This window comes from Nelumbo lutea, chromosome 2 (genome assembly GCF_056320005.1).
Source record: "Nelumbo lutea isolate HS-2025 chromosome 2, American lotus-T2T, whole genome shotgun sequence".
NCBI classification, from domain to species: domain Eukaryota; kingdom Viridiplantae; phylum Streptophyta; class Magnoliopsida; order Proteales; family Nelumbonaceae; genus Nelumbo; species Nelumbo lutea.
This window is the reverse complement of record NC_142685.1, coordinates 15229977-15250736: the sequence shown is the minus strand read 5'-3', so window position 1 is coordinate 15250736 and position 20760 is coordinate 15229977. Positions and strand designations below refer to the sequence as shown.

The window sequence follows — 20760 nt, the reverse complement described above, 5'->3', positions numbered from 1 at the left end:
TTATTAATTTATATTTTCCCCAAATATCTTCATGAAGTTTTCATGAATTTATTAATAACACAAAAAAAGTATGCTTTTGAATGTAAGAAATGTAGATTAACATAATTTAAAGATTCAAGAAAAAAAATAACAATATATTATAAAAAATTGAACAAATTTACCTATTTTTGCCATATTCTTTCAAAATTTGAAACATTTAAAAAATAATAATGATTCACACTTGTTTCTTACAATTTTTTTGCAAATCTATCACTTTATGAATGAGGTTGGAGTTTTATAGTCACTTGGGGGTGAAAGAAGGCTTATTTCAAGGAAAAGAAGCTTGTTTTTCCCCCTTTTTTTCAATTTTTTGTCATATCTTTTTCGTCCATACGCTACTAATACGCTCCAATACACCTCCGATATGCCCCAGTAGAGTCCAATACGTATGAAAAAAAAAAGAGGAGATGCCCAATTTCCATGCATATCCCATATCTGTTTTTCAAAGATATGCCCATATCCCATATCAGGCATATTGTATCAAAGTTTAAAACCTTGGTTCAAATTCATGTTAATTTAAACTGGTTTCAACTCAAACCAAGTCCATTGACATCCATTTTCTTATCTTCTATCAATGAACTAGATATTGGCTCAATCCAATATAAATTCATTATGGATTGATCAGGTCCAATCCAATATGTCATATTGGTCTGTCCAATCCATTCAAATTCAATGTCTTATTGGTTCGTCTAATCCGTCAAAATGGATTTTGATTTGGACAAAGTCCAACCCAAAACTGGTCCATTGACACCCCTATGTGTGAGTGTTTTGTAAATTTACCCTTATCGCCTTTTTAAAAACTTTTTAACACCACGCAAAATTCGCACATGAACAATCGCCAAAATTTTCAATTATTTGATTGAAACAAATAGAAAATGTATAAATTATTAATTTAAAATGCACTTATATCCCCTAGCATAGTTGCAACTCGATTATAATTACTATAGGTATTTTAATAAATTCAATATATGAGTTGGAGATGAACCAATTTAGTCTAGTACTATACTCTTATTCCTACTTGTATGTGTTGTAAAAATTCCAAAACCTATTCCCACCATATATTTGTTTTCAAAGAAAAACAAAGTAGGGTGGAAATTGTCATCCCAACCACCATATTTGGGGGTGGAAATTGTCATCCCAACCACCATAATAAAATGGTTTGTCTTAGTATGAGAATTTATTAAACTATAATTTATCGGTTTGATATCAAATCCGCTCCAAATTGAACCAAATTAGACCAGAACACCCATACATTTAGATAGTCATTTTGGGCTTTTCAAGGTTTTCACCAAACATGACTTGTACACTTGAGGGGGTGGCTTTTTTCTATTCATAATATCAAATAGGTTCATTGAACACCCCCCCCCCAAAAAAAGGTTCGTTAAACCATGTGGGGGTCTTATATTTCTTTTTACGACTATGATTTTAATTTTTTAGGGCTATGATGTAAGCAGGGTAATTTTTGCAATCATATATGATGATAACATTGATATGTTCACTTTTTTTTCAATTTCCTTTTCTTTTTTAGGTTTAGTAGCATTACACAAATGGGGGTGGCCCATTCCCCATGCCCAACCCCACCCCCTAATAAGATCCGAAGTCTTCTAATGTGTTCGTCTAGTGATTGTTTTGCATTGTATCACTTTACAAGTGTTTCATATCATGAACTTGCCACATCATAAAAGAATAAATGAAAACACTAAAAGATCACAGTTAGCATATTGCTTTTTGAATAAAAAACATTGATGGAACGATTATCTTTGGAATTTGGGAAGGGAGACATTTTTTTGAATCATCAAAATTTAGGATTCTTAATCACCTAGGTTATCTTGAATCACCAAGGTGATATGGCACATTAAAATTTGTAAAAGCTAGCAATATGTTTTGAGATGTCATACGACTGTCCTTATAAAAGCCGGTGAAATAAATGTAAATAAAAAACACATTTGAAATAGAATGCTTGGGGAACACTATGGTGCCAAACACCCTGTTATTATCTCATAAATTCAAACAACAAAAATATTGCAGCCTTTTTTTTCACTTGTTCTCATAGCTTAATGAAAGTGCAATTATTGGCTTCTCTTTTCTTAACTATTAAAGCCACTACCTCGAGCTAGGTTTTTAATACACATATAGCAGATTATTATTTTTCAATTATCTCTAATTGTATATCAATGATAAAGTATGAACCAGGTGAGAATAGAAAATCTAATCTCAAATTAATTAGGTAGGTGCTTGGCATCGGTGATGGGCATGTGTGAGTTGTAAGCACCGTTTTCTCGGAAAATAGTGATTTTTTTTATTTTTATTTTTGAAGTGGTGCTGCCACATAGGCTGTTTTCTGGGAAAACAACATTGGTTTTGTTTGGTACCAGTGATGTAGAACCGTTTTCAGCATTGGTCATATTATCCAACGCCCAAGATGATGCCACATCATTTGCACCATTGGCAGCAACGAATTATTTTATGAGAAAACATTAAATTTCGTGTTGTTTCAGACCACACTTTCCCGATTTCCAAAGCATGGTTTGAAGAAATGTTTTGTTTTTCTTGAAAAAAACAGTATCAAATAAGAAGTCATTTTCTGAATCACCGCTTTTTCTAATGTGGTGCATATGTGGCGTCATTTTCTCAAAAAACGACATCAATGCCAAACACCCACTAAAGCTATAAGGAAAAAAAAACTCAAAGCAATAAGAAATACCAGGCCAAGTTTCAAACAAACTACATTGAGTTTGTAAATAATATAATAGATCCCAAACCAACTTATTATCGATCAGCCTTATTAGGTTTGACCCAATAAGATCTTATTATAACTATTAGGCCTTTAGCTAGTAAATTGACATAAAATTATTAATTTATAGGGTAATTTATGATACTGAAAATGTATGATATCAAAAGCTGCTATGAATTTTGATGAATACCAGTGGATTGGTTACTATTTTTATGATACTAGTGGATTGGTTCTAAGTTTTTTTAGATGCCATCTTTTATAATCCCTTACAATTAAATTTCTAGATGGCTAATATGGAATTATTACAAGTAAAATATGATAAATGTGTATAAAAAGTTTTGAATACATCTATGCTATGCACTATATATATTGGTTAAGTGTTTTTTTTTTCACTTCAAATATATTGGTTATGGTTTTAATTAGATTAAAGCATAACTAATAGTACTCTCAAAAAATAAAAAAAAATAAAAAACATAACTAACAGTTATTTTGAAATGGGACTAAATGGGACTCTTGCGGTCTCGCCCACTATCCATGACAAATATCCACAATGGACCCTCAACCAACTCACTTATTAAGAGTAAAACATGACGAGGCAAACCTATTATCTTCTCTTAATATTCCAGATAACAAATAGAATGCAACTCTGTGCAGGAACTGATGAGATTTGTATTAGAAACCGGATCTGCTTCTAGCATAATGCTCCTAGCACACCAATATCACAGCACATCAGTGTATTGAAAATATTTCCTATGAATGATGTTTCCAATGCATGGATGAAAGTGTTGTGAGGTTGGTTTTGATGATAGATATGTGAGGAGCAAATACAAATTCTTAATATTACTATCACCAAAAGGATAGAGGTGGTGGGCTTCAAGCTGCCTCGCGTTACTCATTGAAATTTATGGTTTAGAACTATTATGGGATGGGCAGGACTCCAATAGTTCTGAAGTTCAAAGATATGTTATTGGTTCTTCTCCAATTTATGTCCATCTTTCCATTGGTTTTCTTAGTTTTGAGTCTCAATGGTATAGTCAAAAGCATTTCATTGGTTTTTATTATAAATTTCATTGCTATAGGAGTTGTATTGGATGAGATATGTTATTTGTTGAAGACAAGATCTATGTAGAAGCCAATGTGGGCAATTGCCCCCATTGAGATGAAAACGCTTTATATGTCTACACGAACCATTCGTGAGTCTAAATGATGTAATTTAAGAGAATTTGAGTCAATGTCAACCATTAGTTTTCTTAGTCTTGAGTCCAAATGGTTGGGATGACAACACAAGTGGAAATGATGAGACATGTTCTTAGTTTTGTGGCGGATGGTTCATGTAAATCCAATTACTATCTCGATATCCTCTTAAAAGCATTAGAGTTGAATCTGTGGCAAAGGAATCAAATCGAGTGGAAAATGAAATTGCCTTGATATCCTCTCAAAAGCATTAGAGGTGAATCCGTTGTAGATGATAAAAATAAGTAAAAACTGGATGTACGCCGAATTTTACACCATTGATATGATTTTGCGAGTGTTGTCTGCCACCGTACTTATGTATCCCATCGTGGGTTGTGATGAATGAGTCAAGTAAACCCTTAATCATCCTGATATCCTCTTGGAAGCGTTTGACGTGAATCCGTGCCAAGAGCAATCATATTAAGTGGAAAGGGGAAATGAATGTTTATATACTTATGTACTACTAATATGATTTTATCAGCGTCATCCGCCGCCATGAGATTGTGACGAAAGGGTCACATAAGCCCCACTTATCAATATTACCCTCATATCTTCTTGAAAGCATTGGAGATGAATCCATGGCAAATAAATCATATCATATGGATAAAGAAATTGAATGTATGCCAAAATTTGCACCGCTAATATGATTTTGCAAGTGTTATATGTGTTGTTCGTGCGTATCTTATCATGGGATTATGGAGAACGAGTCACGTAAACCCCATTTACCATTCCGATATCATTTCGGAAGTGTTGGAAGAAAATTCGTAGCAGGGGAAACATATTAAGTGAAAAGGAAATCTAGAAGTATATAATTCTTTTTTGCACTGCTAATTTGATTTTGTAATTGTCATCCACCTCCATTCATATGTATCGTGTTGCGGGATTGTGATGAATGGGTTAAGTAAAGCCCCCATGCCCTCCCAATATTTTTTTGGAATCATTGGAGATGAATCGATATCCGCTCAAAAGCATTTGATGTAAATCCATGTTAGAGGAATGCGATTAATTAGAAAGAGGAATATGATGTAATTGCTAATATGATTTTGTGAGTGTACTATCGTCTGCATGTATCCCATTGTGGGATTGTTTAGAATGGGTTAAATAAACCCCCTTACAATCTTGATATCCTCTTGGAAGCATTAGAGGGGAATCCATGCTAGATGAATCAAATTAAGTGGAAAGGGGAACCATATGTATTTTGCACCGCTAATTTTATTTTGTGAGCATCATTCGCCATCGTTTGTGCATATTGCGACGTGAGATTGTGACAAACGGGTCAAAAAAACCCCTTACTATCCTGAAATTTTTTCGAAAGCATTAGAAGGGAATCCATGTCAGAGGAATCCAATTAAGTGGAAAGGGAATTAGATGTACATAAACTTTTGCACCGTTAATATGATTCTGTGAGCATTGTTAGCCACCGTTCATGCATCTGCCGCGGGGTTGTGACGAACTAGTAATGTAAACCCTACATACCATCCTGATATCCTCTCAAAAGTGTTTAAGGTGAATCCATGCCAAATGAATCAATTTAAGTGGAAAGTAGGGATGGCAACTTTCTCCATTTCCTCAATCCCTGTGGGGATTTGCCTCGAATGGGGCAGAGATGGGGATGATTTCCCCCCATGGGGACGAGGATGGGGAAATTTTCATCTCCGTTAGCAAGGATGGGGAGAGCACTCCCCACCCCATGAGATCCCCATTAATATATATGTATATATGTACACATACATCTAAATAAAATATTTTTAAAAATATGGTTGGATATGTTTTAAATCTTTTCTAATAGGATTGTAAATTTTAATGATTTTATTTTTATTTTTTAAATAAAATAAAAAACAAAAAAAAATTGTTAACATTATAAAAAAAATATGAGGAATGGGGATCCCTGTGGGGATGGGAATAACCCTGTTCCTGTTAGCAGGGATGGGGACAGGTACGGGGATGGGGAGAGGCTCTCCATCCCCACCCCGCCCCATTGCCATTCCTAGTGGAAAGGGTAACGGGAAGTATGTACACTTTTGCACTGTGAATTTGATTTTGTAAGCATCATCCACCATTGTCCATGCGTATAGCATCACAGGGTTATGACGAATGGGTCAAGTAAAGCCTCCATACTCTTCCGTTATCTTCTCAAAGCATCGGAGGCTAATCCGTGTCATGATAATTAGATTATGTGGAAAGGAGAATTGAATGTATGTTAAATTTTATACCGTTAATTTGATTTTGTGAACATTGTCTGCCACCGTTCACATGTATTCCACCATAGAGTTATGATGAATGAGACAAGTAATCCCCCTTACCATCCTGATATTCATGCCAGAGCAATCGAATTAATTAGAAAAGGGGAACTGGATATACATAAACTTTTGCATTGGTAAATCTGATTTTGTGAGTGTCGTTAGCCATCGTACGTGCATATCTCATCATGGGGTTGTGACGAATGGGTCAAAGAAAACTCCTGCCATCCCTATATCTTCTTGGAAAATTTTGAGGTGAATCAATGATAGAGGGATTAGATTAAGTGGAAAAGGGGAACTGGATGTACGTCAAATTTTGCACTACCAATTTGATTTTGTAAGTGTCTTCCAAGCCGTGTGTGTGAATCCCGCCATTGAGGTTGCGACGAATGAGTCAATTAAACCCCCTCACCATCCTAATATTTTATCGAAAGCATTAGAGGCGTATCCAAACAGATGACTCGAATTAAGTGGGAAGGGGAAATGGATGTACGCCAAATTTTACACCACTAATATGATTTTGTAAGCACCGCCTGTGCGTATCTTGCCACAAGGTTGTGACGAATGGGTGAAGTAAACCCCCTCACCATATTGATATATTGGGTTTAAAATAATAAAACTGATTCGGTCTAGTTTGGTTTTGGTACTATTGATTTTAACAATCGGTTTTGAACAATTCTACCCTATCCCAAACCAGACTTGGACCATTTACAGCCCTATCCCCATTAATCAAATGTCTTGGATTTGCCACTAGTTGAAGCCATTTGTCCTTCATTGTTGGTGTGACTTTGTTGAGGGCTTGTTTGATGTTCATTCATAGTGCTCATGTTTATTTATTGTTTATTAATTAAGTAGGTTTACGATTAAGTTATTATTCATCATTGTTGTTTGTTTTTTCTAGTATCAATTGTTGTTATGTTGTTTGTATTTTGAACATTATTCAAAGAATTTGTATCATCCAAATTGTTATAAAGTGGTTACTTGTCTTACTTTTAGTGAATGTCATAAAAATTAAACTTGATTATATAATGTCAGCTTATATCTTTACAATTTATTTACTCACATGTATAATATGCATGTGTTTTTTTAGGGTTTCTATTATATAAGGACAACTTTTGCGGTTTAATATCAATAAAAGTAATATAATTACAAAAATTTTAAAAATAGGCTAATTCTTTAAAAATAATATCAATAAAGGGCAAAAATATTGTTCATCATCTTCTTCTTGCCCTTTGTTCATTAGAGCTGCCATCGCCCACCTCCAGCAAGGTGGTGACGGCGACGGCGCTGATGGTTTCTCTTTCTAATGCCGCCACCTCCACCCACCTCCGCCTCCGCCTCTAGCAACGCTGCCGGAGATGGGTGGAGACAGAGGTGGCGGCGGTGGCAGGTAGAGGAATGACGACCAACGCCGTTGCCGCCACCTTTGGCAATGTTGCTGGAGGCGGAGGTGGTGACGTTGGACAGAGAAACCACCAGCGCCGCCGCTGCCACCTCTGCCTTCGGCCACCTCCGACAATGTTGCCGGAGGTGGAGGCGGCAGCGGATGGTGGCTTTGGTGAACAAATGGCAAGAATAAAAAGATGAACAGTGTTTTCGGCCCTTTATTGATATTATTTTTAAAAAGTTAACCTATTTTTAATTTTTTTTAAATATATTACTTTTACGGATATTAAACCCCAAAAGTTACCCTTATATGCTATTACCCATGTTTTTTAAGCATACACATGTCTTTACACTAATTAGGCTTAAAAAAATTAACAACATTATAAATAGAATTAAAAATGCCAACAACAAACCAACTCTATTAGTAATAGGAGCTAAAAGTATGAATTCAAAGCACATGTAAAGAATCAGATTGGTTGTTAAATGATCCCACAATTGAATTGGTTACAGCCTAAGTCTTTCTTTATAATTTAATAATATATTCAACAGAAAAAATCTTGTTGACAAACAAACATTTATCTTTTTAACATCCCGTTGCTCCATATATTTCAATTGAGTAACACATAAGGTTTTTACCTATGAAACCAACTTATTTATTTATTTAAATGTCAAGCCCACAAAAAAAAAAAAACTCCAAATTTTAAGAACCTTAAGTTGGGATATCGCCGTTCACTGCTCGTGATAATTTCATTTTACTGGGTTTCTCGAAAGGGCTTATTTTGTGTGGAACAATTTTATTCTCATATGTGGAAAAGGATTAATACACAATTGGATGAAAATATTTTATAAATTATTAATTAATATTTTTAATTTGCATTAAATAGTAACATATTTATCATTTACAAAAATAAAAGTATTGTTTACAAAATACTCAAGAATATATTATAAATTTAATCTATCAAATCTAGTAATCTACATCGATATCAAAAAATTGATTTTTTATTTTAGAAAGTTTAAAAATAAAATTATTTAATAATGGAATCATTATTTTAGTAGTTAATTTTATGATTTTTCATATGACATGTATCTTTAAAATTTTAATAAAAATATATTTTAAGTTGAGATTATATATTTTATAAATTATTACATTTTATAACAACATAATTATTTTTTTTACAAAAAAAAATGAAAATATTGTTTACCAAACATTTGATAATTATTTTTTTATTTTTACTTTTGTAATGTTGAAAATAAAAAATTAATATAATAATTCAAATATAATAGTTGTATATGTTTCATGCCTTGGACTTAATAGAAAATAAAATAATAATGATTTTGTGCATATATTAATTTATAAAAATCTATAAAATATGTCCTTTGAACTCTTAATTGATTAATTTTTCAATAAAGTTTTATAATATTTATGTGTTCCATTATATTAATTATAATATATTTCTTTATATATACTATTAAAATATATATTTCTTATATATTTATATATTATTTATAATACTCTAAGATTAAATTTAATATTATTAGTATGTTTACAAAAAATTATATACATTTCACCAATGTATTTAAATATTTAATTTAATATCCATGCATATAGAAAGAGAATCCGTATCCATATATAAATTATCCTATACAATACGTCAATACCCGATGTTGATGATTCGATAAGAAACTTTTCACGATATCACATCTCCACTCCACAACGTCTCACACTACATCCCCAACCGTGTGTCAGTAACATTTCCTGATGATGTCCTACACTAGTCAAATAATGCGAGTAAAGACAAACTATTCAGCGCACAACAAGAGCAAAGAGAGCGACGTGCGGCGACCGCTAAGTGGTAAGTGTATTATTTGAATTCGATACTATTTCTTTGTTATTCGGTGCCATGTAGCATTAATAACTTTCTTTTCACTCCTTTTTTTTTTTTCCGGAAGTGTTGATTGCGAGATCAGCTAATACACCAACGAGCCAGCCCTCGATTGGTTTGAATTCGATATTTCACTCACACAATAAAAAATATATTTAGGACACGTGTCGCGTGAGTCGACGGCCATAGTTTCCGTTCTTCGGCTTCATTTACGGTTGGAAAGAGATCTTAAGCCTCCGGACTCATGTGAGCTTTGTCATAGAATGCCACAGTGGTTCTCAAAACACCGCAAATCATGAAATCCTTGAGCAGTGGTGATTTATTCAAAGCTCCATTGGTCGTAAAGATCTTAGCTTTCTTTCTCATTTCCTTCGCTTTCTTCCACCTCGGCAAGCACTGGTCCGACGGTTACCAACAGCTCATTTTCTACAACAGCCGACAATCCGCCGGCGATGATAAATCCAGTTCTGTCGCAATCTCTCCCAACGCTAACAAGACCTTCGATCTATCATCCATCACAGCTAACAAGACTGACAATGTTCCGGATCTAACATCGCTCTTGAATCTTTCATCCACAACTCCTCCTCTAGATAATTCTCCACCTCCCGATGCGCTCCCGTCACCCCCTCCACCTTCGCCGTCTCCGCCACCGGCGTCGGTGGAGAGATTTGGAATCATCGATGAGAATGGCACCATGGCAGAGGAATTCGAGGTCGGTGAATTTGATCCTGAATTGGTTGAGAATTGGGGGAACGGAACTGAGACAGAGGAAGGGGAACAGAGTCAGAGTTCTAGGGTTAGGGTTAAGAGATTTTCTCTTTGTTCAGAGCGTATGAGAGAGTATATACCTTGTTTGGACAATGTGGAGGCGATTCAGAAGTTGAATTCGATGGAAAAGGGAGAGAAGTATGAGCGGCATTGTCCTGGGGAAGGTCGGGGTTTGAATTGTTTGGTTCCAGCACCAAAGGGCTACAGGCTACCTATCCCCTGGCCGAAAAGCAGGGATGAGGTAATTTCGTTGTTCTTATTATATTGCATCACCAAGTTTCATCTTTTCTTTTAGGTATGAATTCTCGGTTAGAATTGATGTACTTTATCTGTGGGAATCAGTGGACTACATGATAGTTCTTAATTATTTAAGCAACTGAACGAATTATTTGGAATTCAGTTCTTTTAATTGTATTTGGTAGTAATGAAGCAGAGCCAAAACCCGCAAATTACATTGGAGGCTCTTCTTAGTTCTTACGTAAAAACAGTTCCAGTAGCTAGTCAGTTCTATCCGGTTATGGCCTACATTGCAGAATGGTTCTTTATGTTGACCCGTTGATTCCACTTGAAAAGTATTCCAGTTATGATTGGAACTTGAGTTTATGGTTGGTATACAAGTAAATGGATCAAAAGGACGCAAGAATATTAGCACTTATGCTATGTTGGAATTGCTATACTTGAGTTTATGGTGGAACTCGAGTTTACATTATGAACAAAAGGAAGCAAGAATATTAGCACTAATGCTATGTTAGGTTGCTGGTAGACAAATCTTTTCTTTCCCCGTATAAGTATATCATGGTACATTTTGAGTATTTTAAAACTGTTGCTCATTGTATCATTTGATAGCATGGTCTTGGTGAACAAATATGGATCTAGTTAGTTTCCTTTCTTCCTTCTGCTTCTCTAAAACCTTTTAATTTGATGAATGAATTTTGCATATGTACAAACTCAATTGCTTTATTAAGCTCTGAGATGTCATCACAGGTATGGTTCAATAATGTACCCCATACACGTTTGGTTGAAGATAAAGGTGGTCAGAACTGGATTTCAAGAGACAAGGATAAATTTAAATTCCCTGGAGGTGGTACCCAGTTTATACATGGGGCAGATCAATACTTGGATCAAATTTCACAGGTTTGTTTTATGCTAACATGGACAAAAAAGAAGTAACCAATTTTGCCAAACTTTCATGTTTTTTAGAGGAACAAATTAACATGCAATAGCAGCTTTATAGTGTTAAAGAAACCTGTAATGTTATATTGTTAAATACCACTTGTAGATAATGCCTTTAATAGTTACTTCTCTTACTAAGACCGTTATTTGGTTAAATTTTCCAATGAATAAAGTTCTTTCTTTTTTACTTATGTATTTTTTTTTTCAAGAAAACTGTAATTATTTTCAAATAAGTATCTATATGAAAAAAGTTGTCAAATCAAGCATTGAATAAATACCTTTTATTCAATTATAGAAAAAAGTTGTTAATGATATGCATATCTGTCATTTTAAATCTCTGTTTTTCCCTTCCTAAGGTTGATTCTCATTTTCACACCCAAATATACAGATGGTCCCTGATATTGCATTTGGTCATCATACACGAGTTGTTTTGGATGTTGGATGTGGGGTAGCAAGCTTTGGTGCCTACTTGCTTACCCGCAATGTAATCACTCTCTCCATAGCACCAAAAGATGTTCATGAGAATCAGATTCAGTTTGCTCTTGAGCGTGGCGTCCCTGCCATGGTGGCAGCTTTTGCAACACACCGTTTATTGTATCCAAGTCAGGCTTTTGATTTGATACATTGTTCAAGATGCAGAATTAATTGGACCCGTGATGGTATGCTTTTTTCTTTCATATCTCTAATCTAGTTAAAAAAAGCCTGGCCTTTTTAAGGTGGATTAAGAATTTTTGATAAATTGGGAAGTTTTACTAGGGGTGTAAATAGAGTGAATTCAAATTGAATAAAGCAATATTCAAATTTGATTTCAATTAGTGAATTTGAGATTCAAATTTGATTCAATATCTGATGGATATTGAAAAAAAAAAAACAAAATTGAATTCGATTAATTAATTGAATATTTGATTCGATTCGAATTAGACTGATTATTTATTTTAATATTTGATTAAAAAATGAGCAAGCAGTTAGGGTTTTTCAGAGCAAGAAACCAAGCAATGCATCAGTCAGAAACTGCCTTTCATTGATAGGATGCTAAGGGAAAAAAAGCTCACGTGTTCTTTCTGCCAAAGAAAATACAGATAACATAACCAGTACAAAATCCCCAAAAGATTACATTTAGAAGATCAAAAAGGGTTTATTAGCTCTTCAGATGCAGTGGTAAATTACAAAGAAGCATTATGCTGACATTAAAACCAAGCCCCTGAAACGGTTGAACAAGTTAGCACTTAGCAGGAAGGAAGGAATCAACATGCAAATGGGTTCATATAAACCCTAGGTAGAAATTGGAAATGGTATGTGGAGAAAGAGATATGAACTGGCAAGAGAGAAAGCCAGATGAGGTTGTGGTTGGAGAGCCATCCTTTTCTCACTTCTTTGCATAGGTTGAAGATGGATTCGGCCTAGAAGTGTTATTCATTAGTAGAGGACATGATGAGGGTTTCAAGGGGGATAAATCAGGGGTGAGGAATGACAGCTGCTTTCTCGGCTTCTCGCTCTCTTTCTCCCTCTACGTGTGTGTAATAGTATAAATATTAATTTATATAAATATATGGTTTATAGGTTTATATATTTATTAGTGGTTCAGACATTTATTGAATAAAAAATGGCCATATTTGAATTTGATTCAATAAAATAATAATTGGTACCAATATTGTATTTGAATTTGACCGATGATTTTAATTGAATTATTCGAGTTCAATCTATTACTTCAGATGTTGAATATGAATTCAGTCTTCTAGATACTGTTTACACCCTTATATGTTGCTAAACATTGTTATCATGTGATGGATTTTGTTTTCCTTCAAAATTGTGTTGTGGGATGGAAATGGATAGTAATATTTCCAATGCTTGGTTATAAAATGTTAACTTGCTTAGAATTGTAATTCTGATTGCATTCCTTCTTTATTTGTGATGAAGATGGAATTTTGCTTCTTGAGGTCAACAGGATGCTCAGAGCTGGAGGATACTTTGCTTGGGCAGCACAACCAGTTTACAAACATGAAGAGATTCTAGAAGAACAATGGAAAGGTATTACTGCATGAATTCAAATAAAGAAAAAACATTTTGAAGTTTTAGTTGTTATTTTTCATGTTATGATTGCAAAACTGCAATTTGGAAGTTTTTTTTTTCTTTATATAACATAAACTATTTTGACAGTATCCACACCCTCATCAGTATCAATACTTTCTCTGTTCATGGCTAAGCAAGGTCCTTGTAACTTCAGCAATGCCTCTGGGAGTCTGACCCAGTGTTTAGTTCGACCATTTTAGATGATGATGTCAGAAAGACATTAAACACAGCATACAATCACTAGTTCAGTCATGTGGAGAGATGATGAGGTCAACCAGGTCATCTCTCAAGTAGGGGGTGGGTAAATTGGCTATAAATGCAAATTGTGGTCCGTGTGAGCATTCTAACCCATCATTTATTGGACATTTTCCTACCTGACCTTAGCATAGCTTCTACTTTAACTTTCACAAGTGCCCAGAAAAGGACGTAAGTTTGTTCACATGGCAAGGCTGCTAGTCTGAGAGTTGCCCCGCTGGGATGGTGACACATGGAGCCCTTTTAGGTTATCAACTGACATTTTCTTTTTGAAGAAAAGGTAAAGTATTGCCTTATAATGAAACAAAAAAGAGAATATACATCTTTTTAACCCATATACAACCAAAGTATCCCAGGCACAATATACAGTTCCCTGTTAGCTAACCTGCATACCTACATACATGCCCAACTCAATTGAACAAAGCCTTAACTCAGCACTGAGATCCTGCTTCATTATTCAACTCTATCAAGAGTCATATCTTCTGTTTAATTATGAGTTCTAAGTCCCTTGTTCACTACTTCAACAAGTATCCTATTTGCCCTCCCTGGTTCATTCACTACTTTGTTATATGTCAAAACGTTCATGTTTAGAAGTTTCCTTTTCCTTGTTAACTACTTAGTGATAACATTGTTATCTGATTCCCTTCCCCAGTCTTCCTCTTCATCATTTTGTTTTGTGGGTAAGGGTTTGGTCATTATTGGGTTTGGTTATTCAATAATAAACACTAATTCAGTGTTGAACATGTGGTGCATTTCCAATGCTTCTTTGGTATCCACTTCTTAGTTCTGAGCTTTCAAGGCTTCAACTTATAATGGTAATTTGAGAAGTTTATAATCTTTTCCCTGAGCTCTTGAATTTTAACCTCAAGCTTACAAGAAATTGAAGCCTCTGAGATCATAGCAGAAGTAGTTGGTTTTGTGAAAATCTTCAAGGAGAGCAAATTGATTTTTTTTTTCATTTTTATTTGCTTTTTGACAAATCATCAACCCCATCTATTTCTTTTGATCTGCATGGGTTGCACAGTCCAGCAATGAACCCCATGGGCAATCATTTTGAGTGACTTTGGCACTTTGGGTGTGGCAGGCTGGCAGCTAATGCTTTTAAAAAAGGCATCTGGTTCCTCTGTTAAGTGGGTCTTGGTTCTATAAAACATTGATTTGCATGGCCAAATAACCAAAATGGCAAAATACCATTCAATTTCCAATCTTCATTACTTAATGTCTTGGATGAGTATTGTCCTTCTGCTTAGCAATCTTGCATGGGCTTTGTTTTTGACAGAGATGGTATATCTTACTGACCGCCTTTGCTGGGAGCTTGTGAAGAAGGAGGGATATATTGCCATTTGGAAAAAACCTCTAAACAACAGCTGCTATGTGAATCGTGATGCTGGAACAAAACCTCCATTATGTGATCCAGATGATGACCCAGACAATGTCTGGTAATTCCATTTTTCCAATGCATGTCTTAAGAAAACCAAATTTATCTGTTTGTTATATGTTGGGACCAGGGTTTAAAATATCAGCACACACAATACAAAAAAAAGCATATCGTGTGTTTCGATTGGCCAATACTCCTTTTTTAACCTTTTTTCAGTTTGATATTTACGGATGGGTTTGTTAGGATGAATATTAACGGTCCCTTACTTTCAGACTCTTAGTATTTTGAGTTTTGGTGACTTTCAATACCGATATGATATGCATGATACAATGTGATACTTATTGATACTTTAAACCTTGATGGGACTCTACTGTGGTCCCACCAGGGATGCCAAATACATACAAGTATAAAACAGTAAAGTTCTCTTTCCATGGTGTAAAACTATGCTTCTTAGAATACTTTCTCAAACTTCTTTTCCTTATCTAATCTTCCTTGACATCTTATGTATATGTAAATAAAATAAATTATACAAAAAGACTAATGATGGCATGAACTATGAGGGTTTGGTGCAGTTAAAGGCACTAAAAGTGCTAGGGGGATCCAAAAGTCACGAACTCTGTTGTAGTGAAGAATAATCTTGAAGTGAAATGTGTAATGATCGATATTGCTTTGGTAACATTTAAACTCCAGAATCATGTTTTACTTACCCAAATAGTTTTTTTTGGTAATCCCTGACCCAAATAGTTTAGAGGCATTCTTTATTGGTAACAAAGCCAATGAGAAATTCTATCTTGTTCACAGAATCAGATGTAAAGGTAGTCTAATCTGATACATATTATAGGTTCATTTGCATTTTATGAGGAGCTTTTAAGTTGCTATCCCTAGGGATGACAATAGGTTGGGTTAAGTAGTAAACCCGCATTTAGCCGAACCTGTTGGGTTAGGGTTGGGTCAGCTTTAATTGGGTCATGGGTCAAGTTTGAGTCAAGGCTGACCTGTGCCAAACTGGGCCCGTTTATATTGTAGCATTAAAACATTTGTAAATATAGCCTTAATTGACTATAGGTGTACTGTGCGTGTGGCAGAGCAGGTTGGGTTTGTTATCCTAATTCATTTAATTGGGCCAAGTTCGGGTTGAGCTTGAGCAGCACTATACCAAACCTGACTGGTTGATACCCCTAGCTATCTGATCCACCTCTTGTTGTTCTCCTTAGTTGTCACCCTATGAACTAACAATAATTATGGTTAAGGTATTGCTTTAAATTTGTACTTAGAGAATGTCCATCAAAATGCCATGATATTGCAGTTTGCATAAAGAAAAAATATTAACTATATTATGTACTATGCTTTCTCTGCAGGTATGTTGATTTGAAGGCATGCATCACTCGACTACCTGAGAATGGCTATGGAGCAAATGTTGCGATGTGGCCTGCACGCCTGCATGACCCACCAGATAGGCTCCAGAGCATACAAATGGATGCCTACATATCTAGAAAAGAGCTTTTCAAAGCAGAATGGAAATATTGGAATGAGATAATAGGAAGTTATGTTCGTGCCTTCCGCTGGAAAAAATTGAAGTTACGAAATGTTCTGGACATGAGAGCTGGATTTGGAGGGTATATTAACTCTCCTTTTCAGTGATTTTTTTTTTCTTTACTATCAAAAAGAGCTTTTCATTGCATACATATATGCTCTTTTTTTTCTTTTTAATTTCACAGTTGATACCATCTTTATGAGTTTATCTTTTTATTATTTTCTGACCTGATAACTTCGGCAGATTTGCAGCAGCATTAATTGATCAACAGATTGATTGCTGGGTACTGAATGTTGTTCCTGTTAGTGGGCCAAACACCTTGCCTGTTATATTTGACCGCGGACTTATAGGGGTTATGCATGATTGGTATGGTGTATGCACTTTGTATCTTTTTATTTCCAAATTTGTCTTTTTGTAGGCTGTCAATGTTGAATTAGGAGTGACGTAAAATACCAAGGCAACTGTTGCCTTCTTTGTTATATGGCTTTTTTATTACTATAAAAAATTGTCTTAAAGTGATGCTCTCAAATATTGACAAAGGATTTGTGTTGGTGGGGTCAATCATCTATTTCACATCAATACATGAATGCATGTGCTGAAATCTGGTTTTTTACTTCAGACATATCCAGTTCTATGTGACTGCAGAAAGGAGGTAATGTTAACCTGTCTATTAGACTATAAAGATGGTCTATTAACTAGACAGTTTAACACATGATGTGCGCGCGCGCGTGTGTGTGTGTGTGTGAAAGAGAGAGAGAGAGAGAGAGAGAGAGAGAGAGAGAGAGAGAGAGAGGAGGAGGGAGGGAGGGAGGGACTTGTTTGGTTTGGGGGGAACTAACCTAGGGACTCTCATCTATGTTTCCTTCTATTTGTGTGATCGAGATGTTTAGAGTCAGCTTATTGCTGTCGTACCTGTTCAATACATACCAACATACTGGGAAATGTCAGGGCGATTACTTCAAATCTTGTTATCAACAAAGTCTGTTTGATAATTTTACTGTTTAAGAAAATAAAAAGAAAGTTGATGCAAGGTGCAAAAATTGGTGGATGGGGCACAGTTACAGACAAAAGGGTCATTACCCTATGTTGGTCCCAGGTATCTGGGATCTTGGGAGGGGTAGGATAAGAACCTAATCTCCAGCACTTTTTTTTCCACGAAGTGGCATCTCTCAGATTCAAACCCATATTTTCATGCTTACCAGCACACAGACAACCCTATGTGGAATGCTAACTGCTATTTAAAGAAAATATTTACTTTCTCTTGCTAACTAAGCATGTTTAAGAAAATAACGATTATATATATTTTTTTATCATTTTTCTTTTTTCATCATGCGGTTTTCTTTTTCTTTTGGGAGTAAAAGGAAAACCCAGGAAATCTTTTACATAACTTTCTTTTAATTTATTACATTTTCTTGGCAATCTAACTGAATCTAAGAGCTTCCCATGCCGAAAGCAACTAAATCATATGTCTCACTATCCAGTCTACTGGTTCAGGAGTATGTTTTGTTCTTTAGAATGTTAATCATATGTCCCCACTAAGCATGTTATTTAGCTTTTATATGTTACTCCATTTGGTCTGTTTTGTTCTTTAGAACGATAGGTTGAAAAATAACCTTATTCCTGACTTCTATCCCAGGTGTGAACCGTTTGATACATATCCAAGAACTTATGATTTGCTGCATGCATCTGGCCTCTTCTCTACTGAACAAAAAAGGTCTGGTTCCCAGTACACCATTGTTTCAAACTAAAATAGTTATAATAACAAGATTAATAGATTATACACCTCTTTTTTCTTTTTCTTAGTTACTTGCTCGAGGAAAGTAACAGCATGATCTCTTGTGATTTTATCCACTGATATTCTTTCTTGGAAAATTCAAGGTTCAAAGTATCAACTATCAATACATATCATACTGTATGGTATGATATTTAATCATTTTTATAATAGGCGATACATGAAATACTTCAAATTAGAGAGTATCTAAACCTTTGAACCTTGGTCTTCCTTAGGGAATATCAATTTTTAGAATAGGTGATGGGTTGAACACTAAAAATTAAAAGTATTGATTTTTGAAATAGTATGATATGTGGAAACTATGTATGAGGGAGTATCAATACTTTAAACCTTGGGAGAACTATAACATTTTGTATTCTATTGATCTTTGTTTCAGATGCAATATCTCTACAATCATGCTTGAGATGGATCGGATTCTGAGACCAGGGGGACGTATATACATCCGTGATGCCCTGTCCATTATAAATGAAGTTCAGGAGGTATCCAAAGCCATGGGATGGCATACGACATTACGCGACACATCTGAGGGTCCACATGCAAGTTGGAAGATCCTGATGGGTGAGAAACGCCTATTACGTGCATAGAGGGTCAAGGCTCAGGAGGCAAATTGATATTGACATTATTTCTTTTTTACAAATTGGTAGCTTTGAGCAGAATGGAGCTTGAAGAAATGTTTCTATGCATTGTCCCGTTCTTTATCTAGTTCTGGCTTTTTGCTCAGAGTCAGATCCTCCATTAGCCAGTCTAGTAGTGATTTAACAGAGTTGAATTCTTCCCGACGCAAAACGTTTTTGGAAATTTTCCATGTATTTTAACGATAGAAATTCGTATAGGCATACTAACGTGTTACAGATCATTACTTGAAATTGACATGTTCAAATGAGTAGCATTAATTCTTTACCACTCAATTAACAGGAACGCAGCGATCAAATCAAAAAGAAAAAAAATAATTTCAAAAATTGAATTTATAGTAATTGACTAACTGTTGTCCTGTCCTTGTTTTATTGGGGGATCCCAAGTTCGTTTTTCGGTAAGTTATTTATTCCGGTAAATTCACTTATCTGGTCAAGTTTTTTGTTAATATTAAAGGGGTAATGACTATTTTAGCCATACAAATTTAATATTAAAAGGGGCAATGATTATTTTAGTCATAAAAATCTAATATTAAAAGGGGCATTTTTGCCCCATTCAAGTATCAATAACTTTTCTCCCAGGTGGAAAAGTTATTTGTGCACTTTGGAGATGGGTATCACTTATGTGGTAAGTGATATCCAGAAAAGTAAATTTTTCCTGGTACCCACATAAATTTTAAAAAAGGATATGGGTTTTTTGGTCACAAGGTTCAAAGTATCGACATAGGCCGATGCTTTGAATCAGATCAGAGGGGTTGGTTTAAGGCCTGGCTATCCTCTGAACCATGGTTTTTAAGTTTTATTTATTTATTTTTTTTCAAAACCAGTTCAGAGGGGTCGGTTTAAGGTCCGGCTACCCTTTGAACCATGGTCTGACCTGATACAACTCCTGGAGGGAAATATCGGGAAGTCAATCGACACAATATGTATCGGTTGATACGGGTCAATACTTTGAACCTTGTTTGGTCCATGAGAATCAAAATCTTATTGATCAACTTTTCCCCTCAAAATCTGAAAAAAGAAAAATGAAAAGATGAAGCGAAAACAATGCTAAAGGTTGGGTTTCTACTTCTCAACACGAGACTGTTGAAATTTCCAGATTCCATATCCCATGCTGTCATGCTCGGAGGATCAAGAGTTTTTTCTTGAATGTTTTTTATTTACTTTGGATGCTTAATTCATTAATTGGAGGATTGAGAGTTGAGAACCACCATTAAATGCGAGTGCACAGTGCACAGTCTTAAATGTGTACTGCTAATGTACTCCATTTCACATTGACAGGAAAAAGAAGGAAAAAGGCCATAAAAAGGTTGGAGTTCATAAATCAGATGGTGCCCCGTTTGTAAGGAAGTTAGAAATTATAATAGATACTCTTTTTATCTTTGACCAAGCTAGGTGTGCATGGTTTAGACGTACTTTTAAGTGGTAGAGTGGACGAATTGGATGAGAAACTGAGAATACATATTTATTTTTTTATTGAATTACTTGCCCTGAGTCGTATTTCAATTTTCCTTTCTATAGTACAACACTTTTTCTTGCAACATTAACAGTTCTTCTCAAAGATGGTAATCGGTGAGCCCCGATAACGGGGCTCGAAACCATATCTCGCCTGGGACTATCCAGTTTATGTGCCAATCGAGCCA

The 20760-nt window shown here is 35.1% G+C and overlaps 1 protein-coding gene across 1 annotated transcript; it reads left to right on the top strand.

The window, feature by feature from the left end:
- The first annotated feature begins 9526 nt into the window (after positions 1–9526).
- LOC148868777 (S-adenosyl-L-methionine-dependent methyltransferases superfamily protein) lies at positions 9527–19378 on the top strand. Its single transcript, XM_088969866.1, has 9 exons — positions 9527–10524; positions 11268–11417; positions 11845–12115; positions 13374–13484; positions 15061–15220; positions 16518–16775; positions 16937–17059; positions 18330–18407; positions 18862–19378. Exons 1-9 carry the CDS (start codon positions 9811–9813, stop codon positions 19067–19069), a joined length of 2073 nt encoding a protein of 690 aa, XP_088825992.1. The 5' UTR covers positions 9527–9810; the 3' UTR covers positions 19070–19378.
- Positions 19379–20760: the final 1382 nt, after the last annotated feature.